This window comes from Thamnophis elegans, chromosome 1 (assembly GCF_009769535.1).
Source record: "Thamnophis elegans isolate rThaEle1 chromosome 1, rThaEle1.pri, whole genome shotgun sequence".
NCBI classification, from domain to species: domain Eukaryota; kingdom Metazoa; phylum Chordata; class Lepidosauria; order Squamata; family Colubridae; genus Thamnophis; species Thamnophis elegans.
This window is the reverse complement of record NC_045541.1, coordinates 179,488,711-179,508,715: the sequence shown is the minus strand read 5'-3', so window position 1 is coordinate 179,508,715 and position 20,005 is coordinate 179,488,711. Positions and strand designations below refer to the sequence as shown.

General features: G+C 45.8%; 1 protein-coding gene across 1 annotated transcript in view; it reads left to right on the top strand.

Annotated features, from left to right (window-relative positions):
• The window catches only part of LOC116518403 (perilipin-3-like), a 35,777-nt gene extending 17,046 nt beyond the window's left edge, over positions 1-18,731 (top strand). The window contains exons 3-8 of the mRNA XM_032231795.1: positions 2,291-2,486; positions 6,495-6,577; positions 8,945-9,296; positions 11,265-11,464; positions 13,122-13,250; positions 17,373-18,731. Coding sequence (XP_032087686.1) covers positions 2,291-2,486; positions 6,495-6,577; positions 8,945-9,296; positions 11,265-11,464; positions 13,122-13,250; positions 17,373-17,720 — 1,308 coding nt within the window. The 3' untranslated portion in view covers positions 17,721-18,731. The remainder of the gene's footprint in view (positions 1-2,290; positions 2,487-6,494; positions 6,578-8,944; positions 9,297-11,264; positions 11,465-13,121; positions 13,251-17,372) is intronic.
• The last annotated feature ends 1,274 nt before the right edge of the window (positions 18,732-20,005 follow it).

Below are 20,005 nucleotides of genomic sequence, written 5' to 3'. Positions count from 1 at the left end.
AACAGCAATCCTCAGCTCAGGAGCCGCATGTGGCTCTTTCATCCCCCTGCTGCGGCTCCCTATTGCCAGTCTGCACCACAATTTTGAGAGGAGCTTCCAGTTGGAGTGGGGGGAGCAGGACGCACCAGGAGAAGACTCTGTGGCAAGGGGCAGGTTTTCCAGTCAGCTCCACAATTGTTACCGTGTTTCCCTGAAAATAAGACCCTGTTTTATTTTCCCCGAAAATAAGACCCTGTTTTATTTTCCCCGAAAATAAGACCCTGTTTTATTTTCCCTGAAAATAAGACCCTGTCTTATTTTCTTTTTACCCACAAAATATGGCTTGGGCCTTATTATGAGGGGAGGGTTTATTGTTTTGGGGTTGCCGGGCGGCTGCTCTCTTGTGAGCGGGCTCCCAAAGAGCCGGGCACAGCCTCATGGGTGAAGGACTGTGTTGCACTGTCGCAGCAGCGCAACACAACAGCCATGAAGCGACCACGCTCACGAGCAGCCATCCGGCAAACCCCCTTTCCAGCCGGGCATAGCGCCATTCACTGACCTAGGGGTAGCGCCAAGCTGCGTGAGCGCCTCTTTGCCGCCACCCCGCTCCCGCAGCTTGGTGCCTTCGAAATGCCAGTGAATGACGCTCTGCATGGCTGGAGAGGGGGGTTGCGGGAATGGCTGTTCTGCTCCCACTCACGCACCTCCCAGCCTCACAATGCCCTGGCCCAGCGCTCTCCGCAAAGCCAGAGCACCTTCACTGCCATCGCCATCCCAGCATGGCTTTTTCAGCAGCTTCCAAACTGAGTCTTCCAGTAGTGGCCGCTCTGGGCGTACACTCTATGGTTTTGGGCCAATTGCCGGCAGAGCCTATCACGGCTTGGCGATACTCCTAGGTCAGTGAATGGTGCTGTGGCCGACTGGAAAGTGGGTTTGCTGGGTGGCTGCTCATGAGTGTGATCGCTTCATGGTTGCTGTGTTGCACTGCTGCGACAGCGCAACACAGCCATTCGCCCATGAGGCTGTGCCTGGCTTTTGGGGAGCCCGCTCGCAAGAAAGCAGCCACCCGGCAACCCCCCTCTTCAGCTGGGCACAGCGCTGCTCACCAACCTAGCGGTATCCCAAAGGCGCCAAGCAACGCGATCACTTTTGCCTCCCCCCTCCCAGTTCCCGCGGCTTGGCACCTTCGGGACACCGCTAGGTTGGTGAGAGGTGCTCTGCCTGGCAGGAGGTGGGGGGTTGTCCAGGGGACTTATTTGCGGGGGAGGGCTTATATTTTTGCCCACCAGAAAAATGTGGCATGGCCTTATTATCGGGACATGTCGTATTTTCGGGGAAACACAGTCGGGCTTTTAGAGATAGAGGAAAAAGGACGCCGTGCTAGGAGGAGACTCTATGGTGGGGTAACTGGACCTCCGGTCGGCTCCAGAATTGAACAGGGGCTTGGTTACCTTTGTGTGTAGCATTAGGGTCCCGAGGCTGAAGATGAGAGAAAGTAATCCAATCCACGGATAGCTGAACCAACAGAAGCTTATTGAGCATCCAGAATTAACAGAAGAATCAACAGCATGAAGCATCCCATGGATGGCAGAATCAACAGCAAACTTATTAATCATGAAACATCATTCTTATAGTGTTTGCAGCTTCTTTAGTTCTACCTACTTTACGTGTTATATCATTATTGGCTAACAAGTCTCCAAGGCACAATAATTGGTTAGTCCTTACATCATTGGTGTTCGTGAGAATGTGCATGTTGTTGCAGCTGAACGAATCAAGTGTTACCAAATGAGTGAATAAAATGTTGCAAGCTATACTTTGTTTCATCATCCCGTGCCCTTGATGCCTGGGAACACACTGCAAGCAAAGAATAGCTGACAAGCAAATATTTTCTGCAGATTGCTGCAGTTTGTTCTTACACGTGTAATCTCATTTCTAAGGACCATCCAGATGATTCCCTGTAAAAACCCTACATTTGTGGCTCTTTGAGTGTTTAAGGTTATTGGCCGCTGGCTTAGACTTATATCCCGCAGAATCAGAGTGCTTTCCAGGCCTCTCTAAGTGATTTCCAGAGTCCGCCTATTTCCCCCCAATAATCTGTCTCCTCATTTTACCAACCTCAGAAGGATGGAAGGCTGAGTCCACCTTGAGCGTGTGAGGATCGAACTCCTGGCAGTGGGCAGAGTCAGCCTGCAATCCTGCATTCTAGCCACTGCGCCACCGCAGCTCATTAAAAAAAAAAAGGAGAGGCAGGGGGAAGGAGGAGCCACTGTGTTGCTAGTCCTCATGGTTGCCGCTGTTTTCTGTTTGCCAGAATGTAGCTGATAGGGTAGCCAGCCTGCCGCTGGTCAGTTCCGCCTACGACATGGTCTCGGCCGCATACACCTCTACAAAAGAGAGCCACCCCTACATGAAGTCCGTCTGTGACATGGCAGAGAAGGGAGTGAAGACTATTGCTTCGGTGGCGGTCAGCGGTGCCCAGCCCATCCTCACCAAACTGGAGCCACAGAGTGAGTACAATAACCCAAATATTGCTAACTGAAACTGCAGCCTCGTTCAGCTTTTCAAGACAACTGGACTTTTTTTTCCCCTTGAAGCTTCTTCACTTCTGACTGAATGGAGAAGGATGGAAGGATTTATGCTCCTTGCAGTCCTCTGGTCATTTGCGCTCTTTCTGAGAGTCGTTGAGGCCACTTGGAGGTTTATCTGAGCCTTCAGGATCATCTACCTGGTGCAAATGGGTATGGGACCTTCTTGGAACCGCCAAAAGGATTGTGTTGTAGACAGGAGATAGGTGGTGTCGTATCCCTCCCCCTCTGTCGAGCGGGGGTCGTTCAATCTTGTCAGAGTTTTGGCAGCGTGACTAATGTTATGAGATAAATCCAGGAGCAAAATACAGCACATAGAGCATTCATACAATTAATAGTGGCTTACATACAACATATACACAAACATATACATGCAGAGATAAATCCCTTACGAGCTGCAAACACAAGGAGAGAAATGAAATACATGAAGAGAGAGGGAGAGAGAAACGCCCTCTAAAGGCCACCTACATATGATAGATAGATAGATGATAGATAGATAGATAGATAGATGATAGATGATAGATAGATAGATAGATAGATAGATAGATAGATAGATAGATATACATAGATACATAGATAGATGCTATATTTTTCAGAGTATAAGATGCACCAGAGCATAAGACGCACCAAGATTTTGAAGAGGCAAACTAAAAAAAAAAGTTTTTGCACTCTGCACACCTCACAAAAACGGCCTGTTTTTTTGCAAATAAGGCTGCATTTTTGTAAAAAAAAAAAATGCATAGCCTTTAGGAGGCTTGCAGAGTGCTCCCGGGGCAGGGGGGGGAGGGAAAACTAGCAAAAAAGGCCCTTTTTTGCTCATTTTTGCCCTCCTCAGCCCCCAGGAGCACTCTGGAAGCCTCCTAAAGGCTATGCAGGTCCATTTTGGTGAAGGGAGTGGGGTTTTGGGAGGCCAAAAATGCTGTTTGCAGTGTATAAGAAGCCCCCAGATTTTTCGAGGGAAAAGGGTGTGTCTTATACTCCGAAAAATGCGATAGATAGCTCATTGCATCAGCCTTACATTACATTGCATCAGTTTACAGATTACAACCTTACATCAGCTGGCAGCTATTAAATCCACAGTGCCTGACACTCCTCCCATTTAAAGCTGAACAGCTGAATGGTTTAACATATTCCCGGATGCTTTCTACTTCTATTATGTCCTCGCCTCCTGCTTCGGTTACTACTCTCACTGCTACAAACGCTACTAGTACCATTGCTACTATTGCTTCTCCTTAGAGAACCTGAATATAAATGGCTTCTTTGACCCCTCTTTCAAACCAGAGGTTCTCCAGTTCGTGGCACGACAAAACCGCGCTCCACTAAAGCTCGCCCGATTAAACCGTGTCGCTGACGTCATCAGCAGGGTGACAACAGCGACCACGGAGAAAAAAGAGCACTTTAAATAGCGCTTTGAAAGCAAGCCGATTCAAGTTAAGGTAAGGGTTAGGGTTAGGTTAAGGGTTAGGTTAAGGGTTAGGGTTAGGTTTAGGGTTAGGTTAAGGGTTAGGATTAGGTTTAGCATTAGGTTAAGGGTTAGGTTAAGGGTTAGGTTTAGGATTAGGTTTATGGGGGTTAGGTTTAGGTTTAGGGGTTAATTTTAGCTTTAGCGTTTACAGCGTGCTTTTTTCTCCGCGCTGTTGTCGCGCTGTGATGACGTCAGCTACGCGGTTTCGTCGAGCGCGGTTTTGTGGTGGAACCCCTCCGGTTATAGACTTTGCTGTCTTCCAAAGGGCGGCCTTTGTCTTTCAAACGCAGATGGACCGCTCAGTGTTGTCCTGATGGGTTTATTCTCCTGTGTTGTGCCATGCGTTTGTGAAGTGGCTGTTTTGTTTCCCCAATGTACAGAACTGTACTTGTCTCACTGCCTTGTACTGCATATATCACACCGCTCATTTTGTGAGTGTTTTATTGATAGCAATAACAGTAGACTTATATACCGCTTCACAGGGCTTTCAGCCCTCTCTAAGCGGTTTTACAGAGTCAGCATATTGCCCCCAACAACAATCCGGGTCCTCATTTTACCCACCTCGGAAGGATGGAAGGCTGAGTCAACCCTGAGCCGGTGAGATTTGAACCGCTGAACTGCTGATCTAGCAGTCAGCCTGCAGTGCTGCATTTAACCACTGCGCCACCTTGGCTCTTTATCCTTGTGATGGGCAAGCTTCTGCCTTAGCGTTGCTTTGAAAGAAGGGTCAAAGAGGCCAGCTACATTAAAATGGAATGACCCCGTCTCAACAGAGGGGGAGGGATACGAACATCACCCAACTCCAGTTTACAACACAGTCCTTTGGGCAGTTCCGAGACGGTTCCAACACCCATTTGCACTAGTCAGGTGATCCCCGAAGGCACAGATAAACCTCCAAGTGGCCTCAACGACTCCCAGAGAGAGAGTGCTAATAACCAGATGACTGCAAGGAATATAAATCCTTCCATCTTCCACCATTCAGTCCGAACTGAGGAAGCTTCTTGGATGAGAAGCGAAACGTCTTCAAGGAAAAACAAAATCCAGTTCCCTTTTGGAAAAAGGCACCTTTGGGACTACCACGGATGGCTGAGGATCTCCATAGACTTATTTATTTATTTATTTTAATTTTAATTTTAATTTTAATTTTAATTTTAATTTTAATTTTAATTTTAATTTTAATTTTAATTTAATTTTAATTTTAATTTTAATTTTAATTTTAATTTTAATTTTAATTTTAATTTTAATTTTAATTATTTAATTTTAATTATTTTAATTTTAATTTTAATTTTAATTTTAATTTTAATTTTAATTTTAATTTTAATTTTAATTTTAATTTTAATTTTAATTATTTTAATTTTAATTATTTTAATTTTAATTATTTTAATTTTAATAATTTTAATTTTAATTATTTTAATTTTAATAATTTTAATTTTAATTTTAATAATTTTAATTTTAATTTTAATTATGTTAATTTTAATTTTAATTTTAATTTTAATTTTTTTAATTTTAATTAATTTTAATTTTAATAATTTTAATTTTAATTTTAATTTTAATTTTAATTTTAATTTTAATTTTAATTTTAATTTTAATTTTAATTTTAATTTTAATTTTAATTTTAATTTTAATTTTAATTTAATTTTAATTTTAATTTTAATTTTAATTTTAATTTTAATTTTAATTTTAATTTTAATTCATTTATCAAATGAGGCCCATCTCGCCGCTCATGGTGACTGTTGAGTGGCATTTGCCATACGATAAAATGCACAAACCTTCAACAATTACGAAGACTTGATTGAAAATTGCAAAAATGAAAGCCAATGAAGAAAATGAGGGTTTGGAGGGGAGAGGTAGGACTAACTTCTGTATTATAGGCACGCCTCGAGTTACGGCCATTCATTTAGTAACCATCTAAAGTTTTTTTTAATTATTTATTTACACTGATCGGCACAATGGGCAGAGTTACAACTGGCACAAGTTACAACGGCACTGGGAAAAAAAGTGGCCCCCCATGACCAGTTTTCACACTTAATGACCGTTGTAGCATTCCCCACGGTCATGCGATCAAAATTTGGCTTGGCAAAATTTGGCTTGGCAAAATTTGGCTCGCATTTATGACGGTTTCCTGGCATGGACGTGGTTCACCATTTATAATCCTCCCAGCCGACAAGCAAAGTCAGTGGGGGAAGGCAGATCCGCTTAGCAACGGCAAAAACGGTGGTTAGGTGAGTTTTGCTCCATTGTGCGACCTTCATTCACTATCCTTCAGCAAATGGCTACAGTCATTAAGCGAACCATGCGGTTGTTGAGCGAATCTGCCTTTCCCCATTGACCCCCATGGCTCTGTGTTCAATCATATGCATAGCCGTGACCCGTGTGAAAAGTAGGAGGACTTGAATGCATGCAGTGGATGGCCGCCATCTTGACTTTTTTGACCTCCAGAGGCAAGCTAACCTTTTCTTCTCCAGTTTCTACAGCCAACGAGTACGCTTTGAAAGGTTTGGGCAAGCTGGAAGAGAAACTGCCAATTCTCCAACAGCCGACTGATAAGGTAATCCAAATTATTATTATTATTTATTATTATTTATTAAATTTATATGCTGCCCAATCCCGAAGGACTCCGGGCGGCAAATCTTCCTTCCTTCACTCAAATTAAAGATCTGAAAACCAGAAATTTATCCAGTCAACACATTGATTCCTGCTTCAAATGAAAATTTCTGCCTGCAGCGTTAATGAGCCAAGGTGGCGCAGTGGTTAAATGCAGCACTGCAGGCTACTGCTAGATCAGCAGGTCAGCGGTTCAAATCTCACCGGCTCAGGGTTGACTCAGCCTTCCATCCTTCCGAGGTGGGTAAAATGAGGACCCAGATTGTTGGGGGCAATATGCTGACTCTCTGTAAACCGCTTAGAGAGGCCTGAAAGGCCTATGAAGCGGTATATAAGTCTACTGCTATTGCTGCTATTGCAATAGCTGAATTTGGAAAAACACTATGTTTTATAGAGAACTTGTAGGCTTAGATTGACTAGGGAATTTTTTCTTTTTTCTTTTTTATAAATTTTTATTTTTATTACACAGACAACACATACATACAGCAATAAAAAAAGACAAAAAAAGCATCATCACATACAGCATGTCGCTTGGTTACAGGTGTTTTAACATCCATATTCTCGAATAACATTTACCATCACAGATTTTTCATCTAGTATAACTAAATACCTCACTTTCATTGTACAGTATGTCTTCAATTACGATTAGTATTATTTTTTCCCCAATAAATCATAGTTCCCTTACATTCTTGATTATCTGTTTGATAACGGTATACCTTTATATAATCCCCATATGAAAGAAAAGGTTTTTTTTACCAACCATTTATATTTATATATCATTATTTTCCATTATACATAATTCCACCAATCAACTATCAGGTATGCTTATGTTCATTGTTATCCTTGTACCTCATACCTTCAAACGGAAATCTTATTCCTTCATTTTTCAACAAAATATTCTAAATAGTCACTACATATATATACCAATTTTTTAATTATTCCCTTATTACAATTATTTATCAACAAGATATCATTGTAATATGTTCTTAAGGTTATACATTATATCACCAATCCTCTATCAAGTATACATAAAATCGTTGTTATCCTTATCCTTTTTAAAGCAAAAAATTCTAAATTATTCAATTCATAGATGCATCAGTTTTTCAGACTAGGGAATTTTTTTCAATGAAGCTCCATCAGTTGAATGTCTGCCTGTCTGTCTCTCTCTCTCCCCTCCCCTCTCCCCTCTCTCACTCCCCCTCTCTCCCTCTCTCTCCCCCCTCCCTCCCTCTCTCCCTCCCTCTCTCCCTCTCTCTCCCCCCTCCCTCCCTCTCTCTCTCCCCCTCCCTCCCTTTCTCTCTCCCCCTCCTCCCTTTCTCTCTCCTCCTCTCTCCCTTTCTCTCTCCTCCTCTCCCTCTCTCTCCCCCTTTCCCTCTCTCTCCCCCTTCCCTCCCTCTCTCCCTTCCTCTCTCTCTCTCTCCCTTCCTCTCTCTCTCTCTCCCTTTCTCCCTCTCTCTCTCCCTTTCTCCCTCTCTCTCTCCCTTTCTCCCTCTCTCTCTCCCTTTCTCCCTCTCTCTCTCCCTTTCTCCCTCTCTCTCCCTTTCTCCCTCTCACTCCCAAACTCCCACTCTCTCCCTATCTCCCTCTCTCTCCCTTTCTCCCTCTCTCTCCCTTTCTCCCTCTCTCTCCCTTTCTCCCTCTCTCTCTCCCTTTCTCCCTCTCTCTCCCTTTCTCCCTCTCTCTCCCTTTCTCCCTCTCTCTCCCTTTCTCCCTCTCTCTCCCCCTCCCTCTCTCCCCCTTCCCTCCCTCTCTCCCTCCCTCCCTCTCCTCCCTCCCTCTCTCTCTCTGTTCCAGCATACTCTGGAACTCCTGGGTCGCTGCAAGGAAAATGAATGAATTATATCTATAGTGTCAAATCACAGTACTTTTGACAGTGATGGCATGCATTAGTGTGATAGTGTGAGGACAGTTAACCAGTGGAACAGCTTGCCACCAGAAGCTGTGGTTGATCCATCACTGGAGGTTTTTAAGAAGAGACTGGACTGAAACGGCATAGGGCCTCCTGTTTGAGTGGGGGGGAGGGCTGGACTGAGCCGAGCCGAGGTGGCACGGTGCAGTAATGCAGGCCACTTCAGCTGACTGTTATCTGCAGTTCAGCGGTTCTAATCTCACCGGCTCAAGGTTGACTCAGCCTTCCATCCTTCCGAGGTGGGTGAAATGAGGACCCAGACTGTGGGGGGCGATATGCTGACTCTGTAAACCGCTTAGAGAGGGCTGAAAGCCCTATGAAGCGGTATGTAAGTCTAACTGCTATTGCTATTGCTACTAGAAGACCTCCCTTCCAACTCTGCCTAGTCTGTTCTCCTTTCAGATCATTTCAGACACAAAAGATATGGTGACCGGCGCTAAGGACGCGGTGAGTTCCACCGTCAGCGGCATGGTGGACAAAACCAAGGAAGTCGTCCAGGGCGGCGTGGAGATGACCCGCTCGGCTGTCCAGGGCGGCATGGACATGACCCGCTCAGCTGTCCAGGGCGGCATGGACATGACCCGCTCGGCTGTCCAAAGTGGGGTGGAGATGACCCGCTCGGCGGTTTCCAGCAGCGTCAACACCGTGATGGAGTCTTCGGTGGGACAGATGGTCTCCAGCAATTTGGAAGCGGCTCTTGGAAAATCTGAACAGCTGGTGGACCATTATCTTCCCATGACCGATGAAGAACTGGGTGAGTCGGTTGTCCGAGAGAAGGAGATGGAAGTTTTCAACCTTGGCCACCTTAACGTGGGTGGGCTTCCACTCTCAGAACACCCCAGCCAGCCATCTGTGGGCTCCTTGGTCCTATCGGAGTCTTTTTCTTGGAGACGTTTCATGACCCAACTAGGTAACATCATCAGGGCTGGAAGGGGAGTGGGGATTGCTCTCTGTTTACACCAAGTGGCTTGCCCTGTCAATATGGGTGCGGGGGTGGTGGCCTTGGTGGTTCCTTCAAAAGGCTGTTGTTTATTGTTGGCTTGCTTGTCTGAGTTCGTAGTGGCAAGCAAAACAGAAAGGGAACCCCACACTCCTCCTAGCCCTGATGATGTTACCTAGTTGGGCAATGAAATGTCTCCAAGAAAATAACCAAGCTCAGAGAGCACTAAGGACCTCACAGTCCTCCTCCTCTTCCTCCTCCTCTCTACAAATCTCACTCCCTTTTAGCACTGATGCTGTTACCTAACTTTGTAATGAAATGTCTGCAAGAAAACCACCAAGCTGAGAGAGCACTAAGGACCTCACAGTCCTCCTCCTCTTCCTCCTCCTCCTCCTCCTCCTTCTCTTCCTCCTCTTCTTCCTCCTCCTCCTCCTTCTCTTTCTCCTCCTCCTCTTCTTCCTCCTCTTCTTCCTCCTCCTCTTCCTCCTCTTCTTCCTCCTCCTCCTCCTTCTCTTCCTCCTCCTCCTCCTCCTCCTCCTCCTCCTCCTTCTCTTCTTCCTCCTCCTCCTTCTCTTCTTCCTCTTCCTCCTCCTTCTCTTCCTCCTCCTCCTCCTCCTCTTCCTCTTCCTCCTCTTCTTCCTCCTCCTCTTCTTCCTCCTCCTCCTCCTTCTCTTCCTCCTCCTCCTCCTTCTCTTCCTCCTTCTTTTCCTCCTCTTCTTCCTCCTCCTCCTCCCCTTCCTCCTCTTCTTCCTCCTCCTCCACCTCCTCGCAAACCCCACACTCTTCTAGCACTGATGATGTTATCTATTTGGGTCATGAAACATCTGCAAGAAATCAAATACGCTCAGAGAGCACCCCACGGTTGTCGTTGTCCCCCTCCCCCTCTTCTCCCTTGTCTTCCTTGTCCTCCTCCTCTTCCTCCTCCTCTCCACAAACCCCATTCCCTTCTAGCATTGATGATGTTACCTAGCTTGGTAATGAAACATCTGCAAGAAAACCACCAAGCTGCGAGAGCACTAAGGACCTCACAGTCCTCCTTCTCTTCCTCCTCCTCCTTTTCTTCCTCCTTTTCTTCCTCCTTTTCTTCCTCCTTTTCTTCCTCCTCCTCCTCGCAAACTCCACACGCTTCTAGCACTGATGATGTTATCTATTTGGGTCATGAAACATCTGCAAGAAATCAAATACGCTCAGAGAGCGCCCCACGGTTGTCGTTGTCCCCCTCCCCCTCTTCTCCCTTGTCTTCCTTGTCCTCCTCCTCTTCCTCCTCCTCTCCACAAACCCCATTCCCTTCTAGCATTGATGATGTTACCTAGCTTGGTAATGAAACATCTGCAAGAAAACCACCAAGCTGCGAGAGCACTAAGGACCTCACAGTCCTCCTTCTCTTCCTCCTCCTCCTTTTCTTCCTCCTTTTCTTCCTCCTTTTCTTCCTCCTTTTCTTCCTCCTCCTCCTCGCAAACTCCACACGCTTCTAGCACTGATGATGTTACCTAGCTTGGTAATGAAACATCCAAAACCACCAAGCTCAGAAAGCACTAAAGAACACCCCCCCCGCAGTGCTTTTTTCTCCTCCTCCTCTTCCTCCTTCACTCCACTCCACAAGCCCCGCTCCCTCCTAGCCCTGATCTTGTTCCCTAGTTGGGTGATGAAACGCCTGCAAGAAAACCACCCAGCTCAGAGAGCACCAAGCACAGCACACGGTTCAACCCCGAGCTACAAATACCTCCTGCATGTTGACTAGGTGTGTTGGGTAACTCCGGTTTTCATTCCTCCTTTCTCTAGCCAAGCTGGCTACCGCCGTGGAGGGCTTCGAAATTGGCACGGTAGAGAAGCAGAAGGAGCAGAAAAGCTACTTTGTGCGCCTGGGATCCTTATCCAGCAAACTCCGCCACCGGGCCTTCCAACACTCCCTGGTCAAGCTGAAAAGAGCCAAGCAGGGCACTCAAGATTCCTTGTCCCAACTGCACCAGACTATTGAGCTGGTAAGGAGAAACCGACATGGAATGAAAGCACTAGTGTCAGGCCTGCAGTCGTATTCCTTCTGAGGAGAGGCCGCCTGTCAGGCCTGCAGTTCATGTTCCTTCTGAGGAGAGGCCGCCTGTCAGGCCTGCAGTTCATGTTCCTTCTGAGGAGAGGCTGCCTGTCAGGCCTGCAGTCATATTCCTTCTGAGGAGAGGCTGCCTGTCAGGCCTGCAGTCATATTCCTTCTGAGGAGAGGCTGCCTGTCAGGCCTGCAGTCATATTCCTTCTGAGGAGAGACCGCCTGTCAGGCCTGCAATCATATTCCTTCTGAGGAGAGGCCGCCTGTCAGGCCTGCAGTTCATGTTCCTTCTGAGGAGAGGCTGCCTGTCAGGCCTGCAGTCATATTCCTTCTGAGGAGAGGCTGCCTGTCAGGCCTGCAGTCATACTCCTTCTGAGGAGAGGCTGCCTGTCAGGCCTGCAGTCATACTCCTTCTGAGGAGAGGCTGCCTGTCAGCCCTGCAGTCATACTCCTTCTGAGGAGAGACCGCCTGTCAGGCCTGCAATCGTATTCCTTCTGAGGAGAGGCTGCCTGTCAGGCCTGCAGTTCATATTCCTTCTGAGGAGAGGCCGCCTGTCAGGCCTGCAGTCACATTCCTTCTGAGGAGAGGCCTCCTGTCAGGCCTGCAGTCGTATTCCTTCTGAGGAAAGACCGCCTGTCAGGCCTGCAGTCATATTCCTTTTAGGATCTTTGGCCTGCCACACTCACTCTCATTTTACTATGCTGGAAATCTATGGGCCAGTCCTTGGGACAGAGGAGTCACCACTGTTAGCGAAGCCCCACCCTAGCTCTGGGGATAAAAGGCAGGGGGCGGAGATGAATAGATGGGGCAGAGGAGAGGAGAGCAGTGGAAATCTATGGCCGGTCCTTGGACAGAGGAGTCACCGCTGTTAGCGAAGCCCCACCCTAGCTCTGGGGATAAAAGGCAGGGGGCGGAGATGAATAGATGGGGCAGAGGAGAGGAGAGCAGTGGAAATATATGGGCCGGTCCTTGGGACAGAAGAGTCACCGCTGTTAGCGAAGCCCCACCCTAGCTCTGGGGATAAAAGGCAGGGGGCGGAGATGAATAGATGGGGCAGAGGAGAGGAGAGCAGTGGAAATCTATGGGCCGGTCCTTGGGACAGAAGAGTCACCGCTGTTAGCGAAGCCCCACCCTAGCTCTGGGGATAAAAGGCAGGGGGCGGAGATGAATAGATGGGGCAGAGGAGAGGAGAGCAGTGGAAATCTATGGGCCGGTCCTTGGGACAGAGGAGTCACTGCTGTTAGCGAAGCCCCACCCTAGCTCTGGGGATAAAAGGCAGGGGGACGGAGATGACAACTATTCATCTTCTGGCCAGACAGACCGGTTAGCCTGCGGTGAGAGAGAAATTTTTTGCCGGGGCCGCTGGCACTCCTAATAAAGGAATCTTTCGAGTTCAAGTCATGTTTGCGGAGCTGGTTCAGAACACAAGGACTGCCTGCAACGAGGAGGAGGAGGGCCCCAGGTTATCAAGAACTCCAGTTTGTCCCTCCGCTTAAAGAGTTATAGAGTCTTTGGGATTCCTGGTTTGGCTAATTATTTTTTTCCTCCTGGTGTTTTCGGAGTTGCTCACTCAGCCCCTTCCTTTGTCTCTTCTCAGATTGAGCATGTCAAGCAGGGGGTTGATCAGAAGATCCAAAGTGGCCAGGAAAAGCTCCACCAGATGTGGCTGCAGTGGCAGCAGAAACAGGCTCCTGAGGTGGCCCAGAAGGAGGCCCCCAAGCCACAGGTACAGAATAACAAGAGTTGGAAGCAGTGGTGGGATTCAGCCGGTTCGCACCTATTCGGGAGAACCGGTTGGTAACTTTCTAAGCAGTTCGGAGAACTGGTTTTTGGAAGAAATCTTTTATTTTCCCCCCACTTTACAGGGCTAATCCTGTAAGGAAGGCAGGAAGGAAACATTCTGGTGTTGTTTCTAGCCTCATCTTTATTGCCCTGCTTACAGAAACTGCCTCTCTGGTTAACCCTTATTACCATTGTAACAACTAAGGCGAAATGCCCATCAACGATGAGTGACATTGATTTGGCCATGCCCACATGATCACATGACCACCGAGCCCCGCCTACCCAGCTGGTCATTAGGGCAGAGAACTGGTTGGTAAATTATTTGAATCCCACCACTGGTTGGAAGGGACCTTGTAGGTCATCTAACCCAACCCCCTGCTCAGGCAAGAGAGCCTACTATTTTCGACTAATTCCTGTCCAATATCGTCTTAAAAACCTCCAGTGTTGAAGCACCCACACCTTCTGGTGACATGTCGTTCCACTGGTTAATTGTTCTCACTGTTAGGAAGTTTCTCCTTAGTTCTAGTTTGCATGTCTCTTTAATAATCTTCCACCCCTTCCTTCTTCAAAGTAATTGTTTACGTGAGGGGGAAGTATACTAAACCGATTCTTAAGTAATGGGGCAGAGGGGAAATCTCATTTTTTTTTTTGCCCAATGGTTCTATGGGCGTGGCTTGGTGGGAGGTCATGTGACTTTCACTTTTTAAAGTATTTTTTTTCCTGCCGGTTTGGGCGAATAGGCAATAAAAAAAATGCTTTATAAAGTGAAATAAAGCAGCTGAGCCATGTGATCGCCGGAAGCTTTCTTTTTACTACTGGTTTGAATCTCAACCCTGTTTTTTAGAGGGCTTTGCTTCCTGGAAAGGCTCTTCTGAAAGAACTGGTGAGAAGCAGATTAATTTTGATCCAACACAAACTGAATCGTCACCTGTTGCATTCAGAAGGGCCCATCTTAAGAAATGTTACAAATGCTGTTTTGCCACCAGAAATCCTGCACCAAACTAATGAACCCTCCGCACCCTTTTTTAAAGGACTTAAAGCCAAAAAGGAAACTTTTGCCTGGAGAAGCAGGATTTACACAGCATCCAGACAAAGAAAATCTAAATGTTCACATTCTGACCGGAATTCCACAAACTCCCTCTGTTGATGATTTAAATCAAGCAGAAAATGTTAACTTAGTAGGCACTTTTCTCGATGTAAAACAACTCGGACAGCTCCCAAAGTTATTCTGACTTATTTACAAATGACTGGCATCCTCTTTTCTTCCTTTTCTCGTGGTTCAGAAAAATCAAGAGATGCTGCTGACTAAATATAATTTAATTTTTTTTCTTGGCAATCAATAAATGGGAGAGTTGTCCCTACCTGTTCAGACGAACAGGGCTGAACCGGGAGGATTTCACCCCTGGATTATTTTTTTTAACATCTTAAAAAAACCTTCCTATAAAGTCCAGAAGGTTCTTCAATAGTTGTCTAAGTTTCAAGTGCTCATCATTCCAGGAAGGAGTTGTCTCCCCATGGTAAGATGACAATCTGGGGCCAAGATAAACAGAATAGCAGAGTTGGAAGGGACCTTTGGAGGCCTTCTAGTCCAGCCCCCTGCTCGAGCAGGAGACCCTATGCCATTCCAAACACATGGTTGTCCAATCTCTTCTCCAAAACTTCCAGTGTTGGAGCACCAACAATTTCTGGAGGCAACTTCTGTTCCACTGGTTAATCCTTCATGGATTTCAACCCGTTGCTTCTTGTCCTGCCTCCTGGTGATTCTCATGCTTTGGAGAATAATTTGACTCCCTCTTCTTTGGGGCAGCCCCTCAAATACTGAAATGCTGCTCTCATGTTCATCTCCCTACAGGACATGCTCAGAGTATGTGAGATGGAGTGTTATGATGTTGCCTTCTGGTGACACATCTGACCTTCTCTGTGACAGCCCCTCAAATACTGGAACGTTGCTATCATGTCATCCCTGGTTCTTCTTTATGTTAGTTTGCTTCTTGTTCTGCCTTCAGGTGCTTTGGAGAACAGGGTGACCGTCCCACATTCAATCCCGGTGTTTTAATTTATTTTTTTCTTTTGGGGGGGGGATACCATCCACCTGAAGTCCCAAAGGTGCTTTTTCAGGAACCAACTTCTTTGTCCTTAAAGACGTTTCGCTTCTCATCCAAGAGGCTTCTTCGGTTCTGAAAGAGAAACCTCCAAGTGACCTCAAGAATTCTCAGAGAGAGTTCTAATGATCAGATGACTGTAAGGGGATGTAAATCCTTCCACCACCCTCTACCGTTCAGTCCGAAACGAAGAAGCTTCTTGGAGGAGAAGCGAAAAGTCTTTTATCGTTGGCATTTGTCACCAACAAGATTGGCTAAAATGTACCCAAACATGAAGCCGACCTGCTGGAAGTGTAAAAAAGTGGTTCCACCACAAAAGCGCGTAGGACAAAATCGCGCTCGACAAAAGCGCGCTGTGACGTCATCACAGCGCGACGAAAAAGTTCAAAAAATGTAAAAATAAAGCGAAAACCCTACCCTAAGCCCCCCAAACCTAACCCTAAACCTAACCCTAAACCTAACTCTTAACCTAACCCTAAACCTAACCCTAAACCTAACCGTTAAAGTAACGAAAAACCTAACGCTAACCCTTAACCTAACCCTAATGCTAACGCTAACGCTCTAAAGCTAACCCTAACCCTTAACCTAACCCTAACCCTAAACCTAAACCTAACCCTTACCTTTATGTGAATCGGCTTGCTTTAATTTAATTTTTATTAATTTTTATTTGAATTTTTCGATCTTTTTCGTCGCGCTGTGATGACGTCAAAGGCGCGATTTTGTCGATCGCGCTTTTGTCGTCCGCGCTTTTGACGGGTCACGTAAAAAAGTACAAGGGAACTTATTATCACATATGGTGGACCTGCCCGGAAACACAAAAATATTGGACAAAAATTTGGAAATGGGTGCAAGAAATTACAGGAGAACAGATAAAATACAAACCCGAAATCTTTCTACTGGGAATAATCAAAGGGAAATATACAAAGAAAATTAAGTACATATTAACATATCTGCTAATTACAGCTAGAATAGCATTTGCCCAATACTGGAAACAAAATAATACCCCCTCGGACGAATTAGTGATAAAAAAAACCCTTGGATTGTGCAGAGATGGCCAAATTAACACTGAAATTAAAAGATAAAGAACAGTCGGAATATTATAAAATTTGGAACAATTGGTACAAATGGCTGCAAAACAAGAATAAAATTAATTAAGCTGAAAAACTCTATATAAATATATAGAGAGAACTGTGTATAAAGGTGTGTAAATATAGAAGCGAAATATTATATACATGTACAGGTATGATGGCATAACAATGTTGATGTAATGACTGTAACAGTGGTGGGCTTCAAAAATTGTTCGAACCTACTCTGTGGGTGTGGCCTCCTTTGTGGGAGTGGCTTGCCACCCATGGGACCGGATGGGAGTGGCTTGCCGCCCATGTGACCGGATATGAAGATGCCGACGACACTTGTCAGAACCGCCTTAAATTATCTCACACACAGCACTGGGATGCATAAGAATATGGTGTAAACTTGTTTTTTAAAAGGCATCTTTGGTTTGCGTTAAAACAACTTCAACGCACGCAATGTTCTGATTGCACCACAAACGCAGTAGTCACCCTCACCTTTCACAGAGGCACTGAGTTTTGTAAATAGGACCATGAGAGTGTAGAATAATCATATCCAAGGACCAGTGGTGGGTTACAAAAAATGTTTGGAACCTCTTCTGTAGGTGTGGCCTGCTTTCCAGGTCCACTGGTGGGACCTCTTCTAACCGGTTCGGTAGATTTGACGAACCGGTTCTACCGAATAGGTGCGAACTGGTAGGAACCCACCTCTGGACTGTAAGATGTTGTAGAAGGGAAAAAATAATTTTAAAAAATCTGCTAAAAAAGAAAAGTCTTTAAGCAAAAGTGCATTTTGAAAAAGCACCTTTGGGACAACCATGATCTGGTTGGCTGAGAACCTCCATCCACCTGAAGAACTAACTAACCTGACTCTCGCTTGGGTCCCCGTTTCAGGAGATCGAAACTCAAGCTCTCGAAGTGACTCGCGGCCTCACCCAACAGTTGCAGTCGGCTACCACAACGCTTGTCTCCAACCTCCAAGGTCTACCGGCCGGACTTCAAGAGAAAGTGGGTCTCGTCCGCCAGAACGTCGACGAGCTCCGTAACGCCTTCATGACCGCTGGGTCTTTCCAGGATCTGTCGGGATCCATCCTAGCTCAGAGTCGGGAAAAAGTCGCCAAGGCCCGTCAGTTGACGGATGAGCTGATGGATCACGTGGTCCAAAATGCCCCTCTTACTTGGCTTGTAGGGCCTTTCACGGCCTCGGGCAAACCGGAGGGGGAAGAAATAGAAATGAAATAGCCTTTCAAGGGTGTGAGCAGTTCAGGATATTGTTAAAAGTGTTAAGGGGTTTATTTTGGGAGCAAAGAGAAGAATTAAGCTTGGCTGCAAATAGTTTAAATAAATATAGAATTCTTGGTGCAAAAGATCACTGGACCATGCAAAGCCAAGAGGGGTTTTTTTTGGGGGGGGGATGGTCTGGGTGCTTTTGTTGTTCTAACACGATCCAGTGAAATTTTGGGCTGGTGGGCTTATTTTGCCCAATTTAACACACCTGGTTTAGTAAATTGACAATTGGAGAGGCGGTTTTTTTTTCTCACTCCATCTAAAAGCAAGTTTGTTTATTTTTTTTTTACTTTGCAGGATTAGGAGAAGAGAATCCATTTTTAAATGGATATGGCCAAAATTAAGAAGCGGTTATCTGTATTTTTCATCTGCACCCTTCCCCTCCCCCCTCCCAATCGCAGGGAGATTTTTCTTGCCATCTGGGAGACAAAGAATTATTCAGTATGGTGCAAAACGCATCAAAACAACGGGGAGGTTTAACCAATTCCACCCAACTCGTGCCTTTTTCTTCTGAATGTTTCCTTCCCCGCAATAATTCTCTGGCTTAATTGGTCTCCTTTCCACCCTGCTCTTTCTGCGGAGGGCACGGATTCGGGGGTTTTGCAAATAGCGACAGCACTGAGAAAACTGAAAATGCCAGGAATGTAAGCAGGATGAAGGGATGGAGACAAAGGTTAGGAAATTATCTGGGTTTTGATTATTATTATTATTCCTGCATTCTGGTCCTTTTTTTTTTCAGCCTTTCTTCCGGTGCCTGTAGACTGGAGGTGAGAGGAAGGAAAATGAGATTAAACATCTTTGCAAAGTTTCTTCTGCATTTGCAAGTGAAGTTATCTAGGGCAGAGTTAGCATCCTTGGGTTAAAGTTCTTGCCATTATTTTACACCAGGAGTCTCCAAAGTTGGCGACTTTTAAGACTTGTGGACTTCCAACTCCCAGAATTCCCCAGCCAGCCATGCTGGCTGGGGAATTCTGGGAGTTGAATTCCACAAGTCTTAAAAGTTGACAACTTTGGGAGACCCCTGATTTAAGGATGGAATCCACCTTTAGCTTTGAAGGAGGGGAACCAATGCAGATGATCGGACTTGTTCCGTTTTCAATTCCTTGCTTGTAAGGACTTTCAGACTTCTTTGTATGTTGTGTAAACCGATTTGCCCTCCATGCTTCCCATTGTCGATTTATAGCCCGTGCCTTAACTCACAAAATAAAACTAATATCATATTGCATTAAAAAGCTGGAGACTTTTTCTTTTATGTTTTCCAAGGGCAGAAGCGCGCGGGGGGTGGGGGGTGGGGGGTGAGGCAATGTCATCCAACTCTCATCGTTGGATGGTTTGCTCCAGTTGCTGGGACCAGATGGCTTTTGCTAATTTGGAATGAGAAAGGGGAACACGAGGACTAGAAGCTTAACAGATGGCTGTGGGCACGTGTGCAGCAGAAAATCAGAAGGGTTGAACACTGGGAAAGAACAACAGCTAAGAGGAAAAAAATTTCAATCGGCTACAAATATTCTTTATTAGCAATGAAAATTTAGTTGTTATAAAGAGATCCTCTATAACAACGTGGGTGTGATTTCATCCTCTGATCCATCCAACATCATAATAAAGTTTGCAGACGACACAACATTGCTGGGTCTCATAACAATAGCAATAGCAGTTAGACTTTTATACCGCTTCATAGGGCTTTCAGCCCTCTCTAAGCGGTATACAGAGTCAGCATATCGCCCCCAACAACAATCCGGGTCCTCATTTCACCCACCTCGGAAGGATGGAAGGCTGAGTCAACCTTGAGCCGGTGAGATTAGAACCACTGAACTGCAGATAACAGTCAGCTGAAGTGGCCTGCAGTACTGCACCCTAACCACTGCACCACCTCGGCTCCTACAGGAGGGGACGAATCAGCATACAGGGAAGAAATCCAGAAGGTATCTGCATGGTGCTCAAGAAATAACGTACCAGTGGTGGGTTTCAAAAAATTTTCGAACCTACTCTGTGGGTGTGGCCTCCTTTGTGGGAGTGGCTTGCCGGCCATGTGACCTGGTGGGTGTGGCTTGCCAGCCATGTGTTCTCTCTCTCTCTCCTTCCTTTTGTCTCTCTATCCCTTTTTCCTTTTTTTCTTTCATCTCCCTCTCACTTTTTCTTTCTTTTTTTTCCTTTCTTTCTTTCTTCCTCTCTCTTCCTCTCTCTGTGTGAGTCTGTGTGTGTGTGTGTCTGTCTGTGTGTGTGTGTGTGTGTGTTGTCAG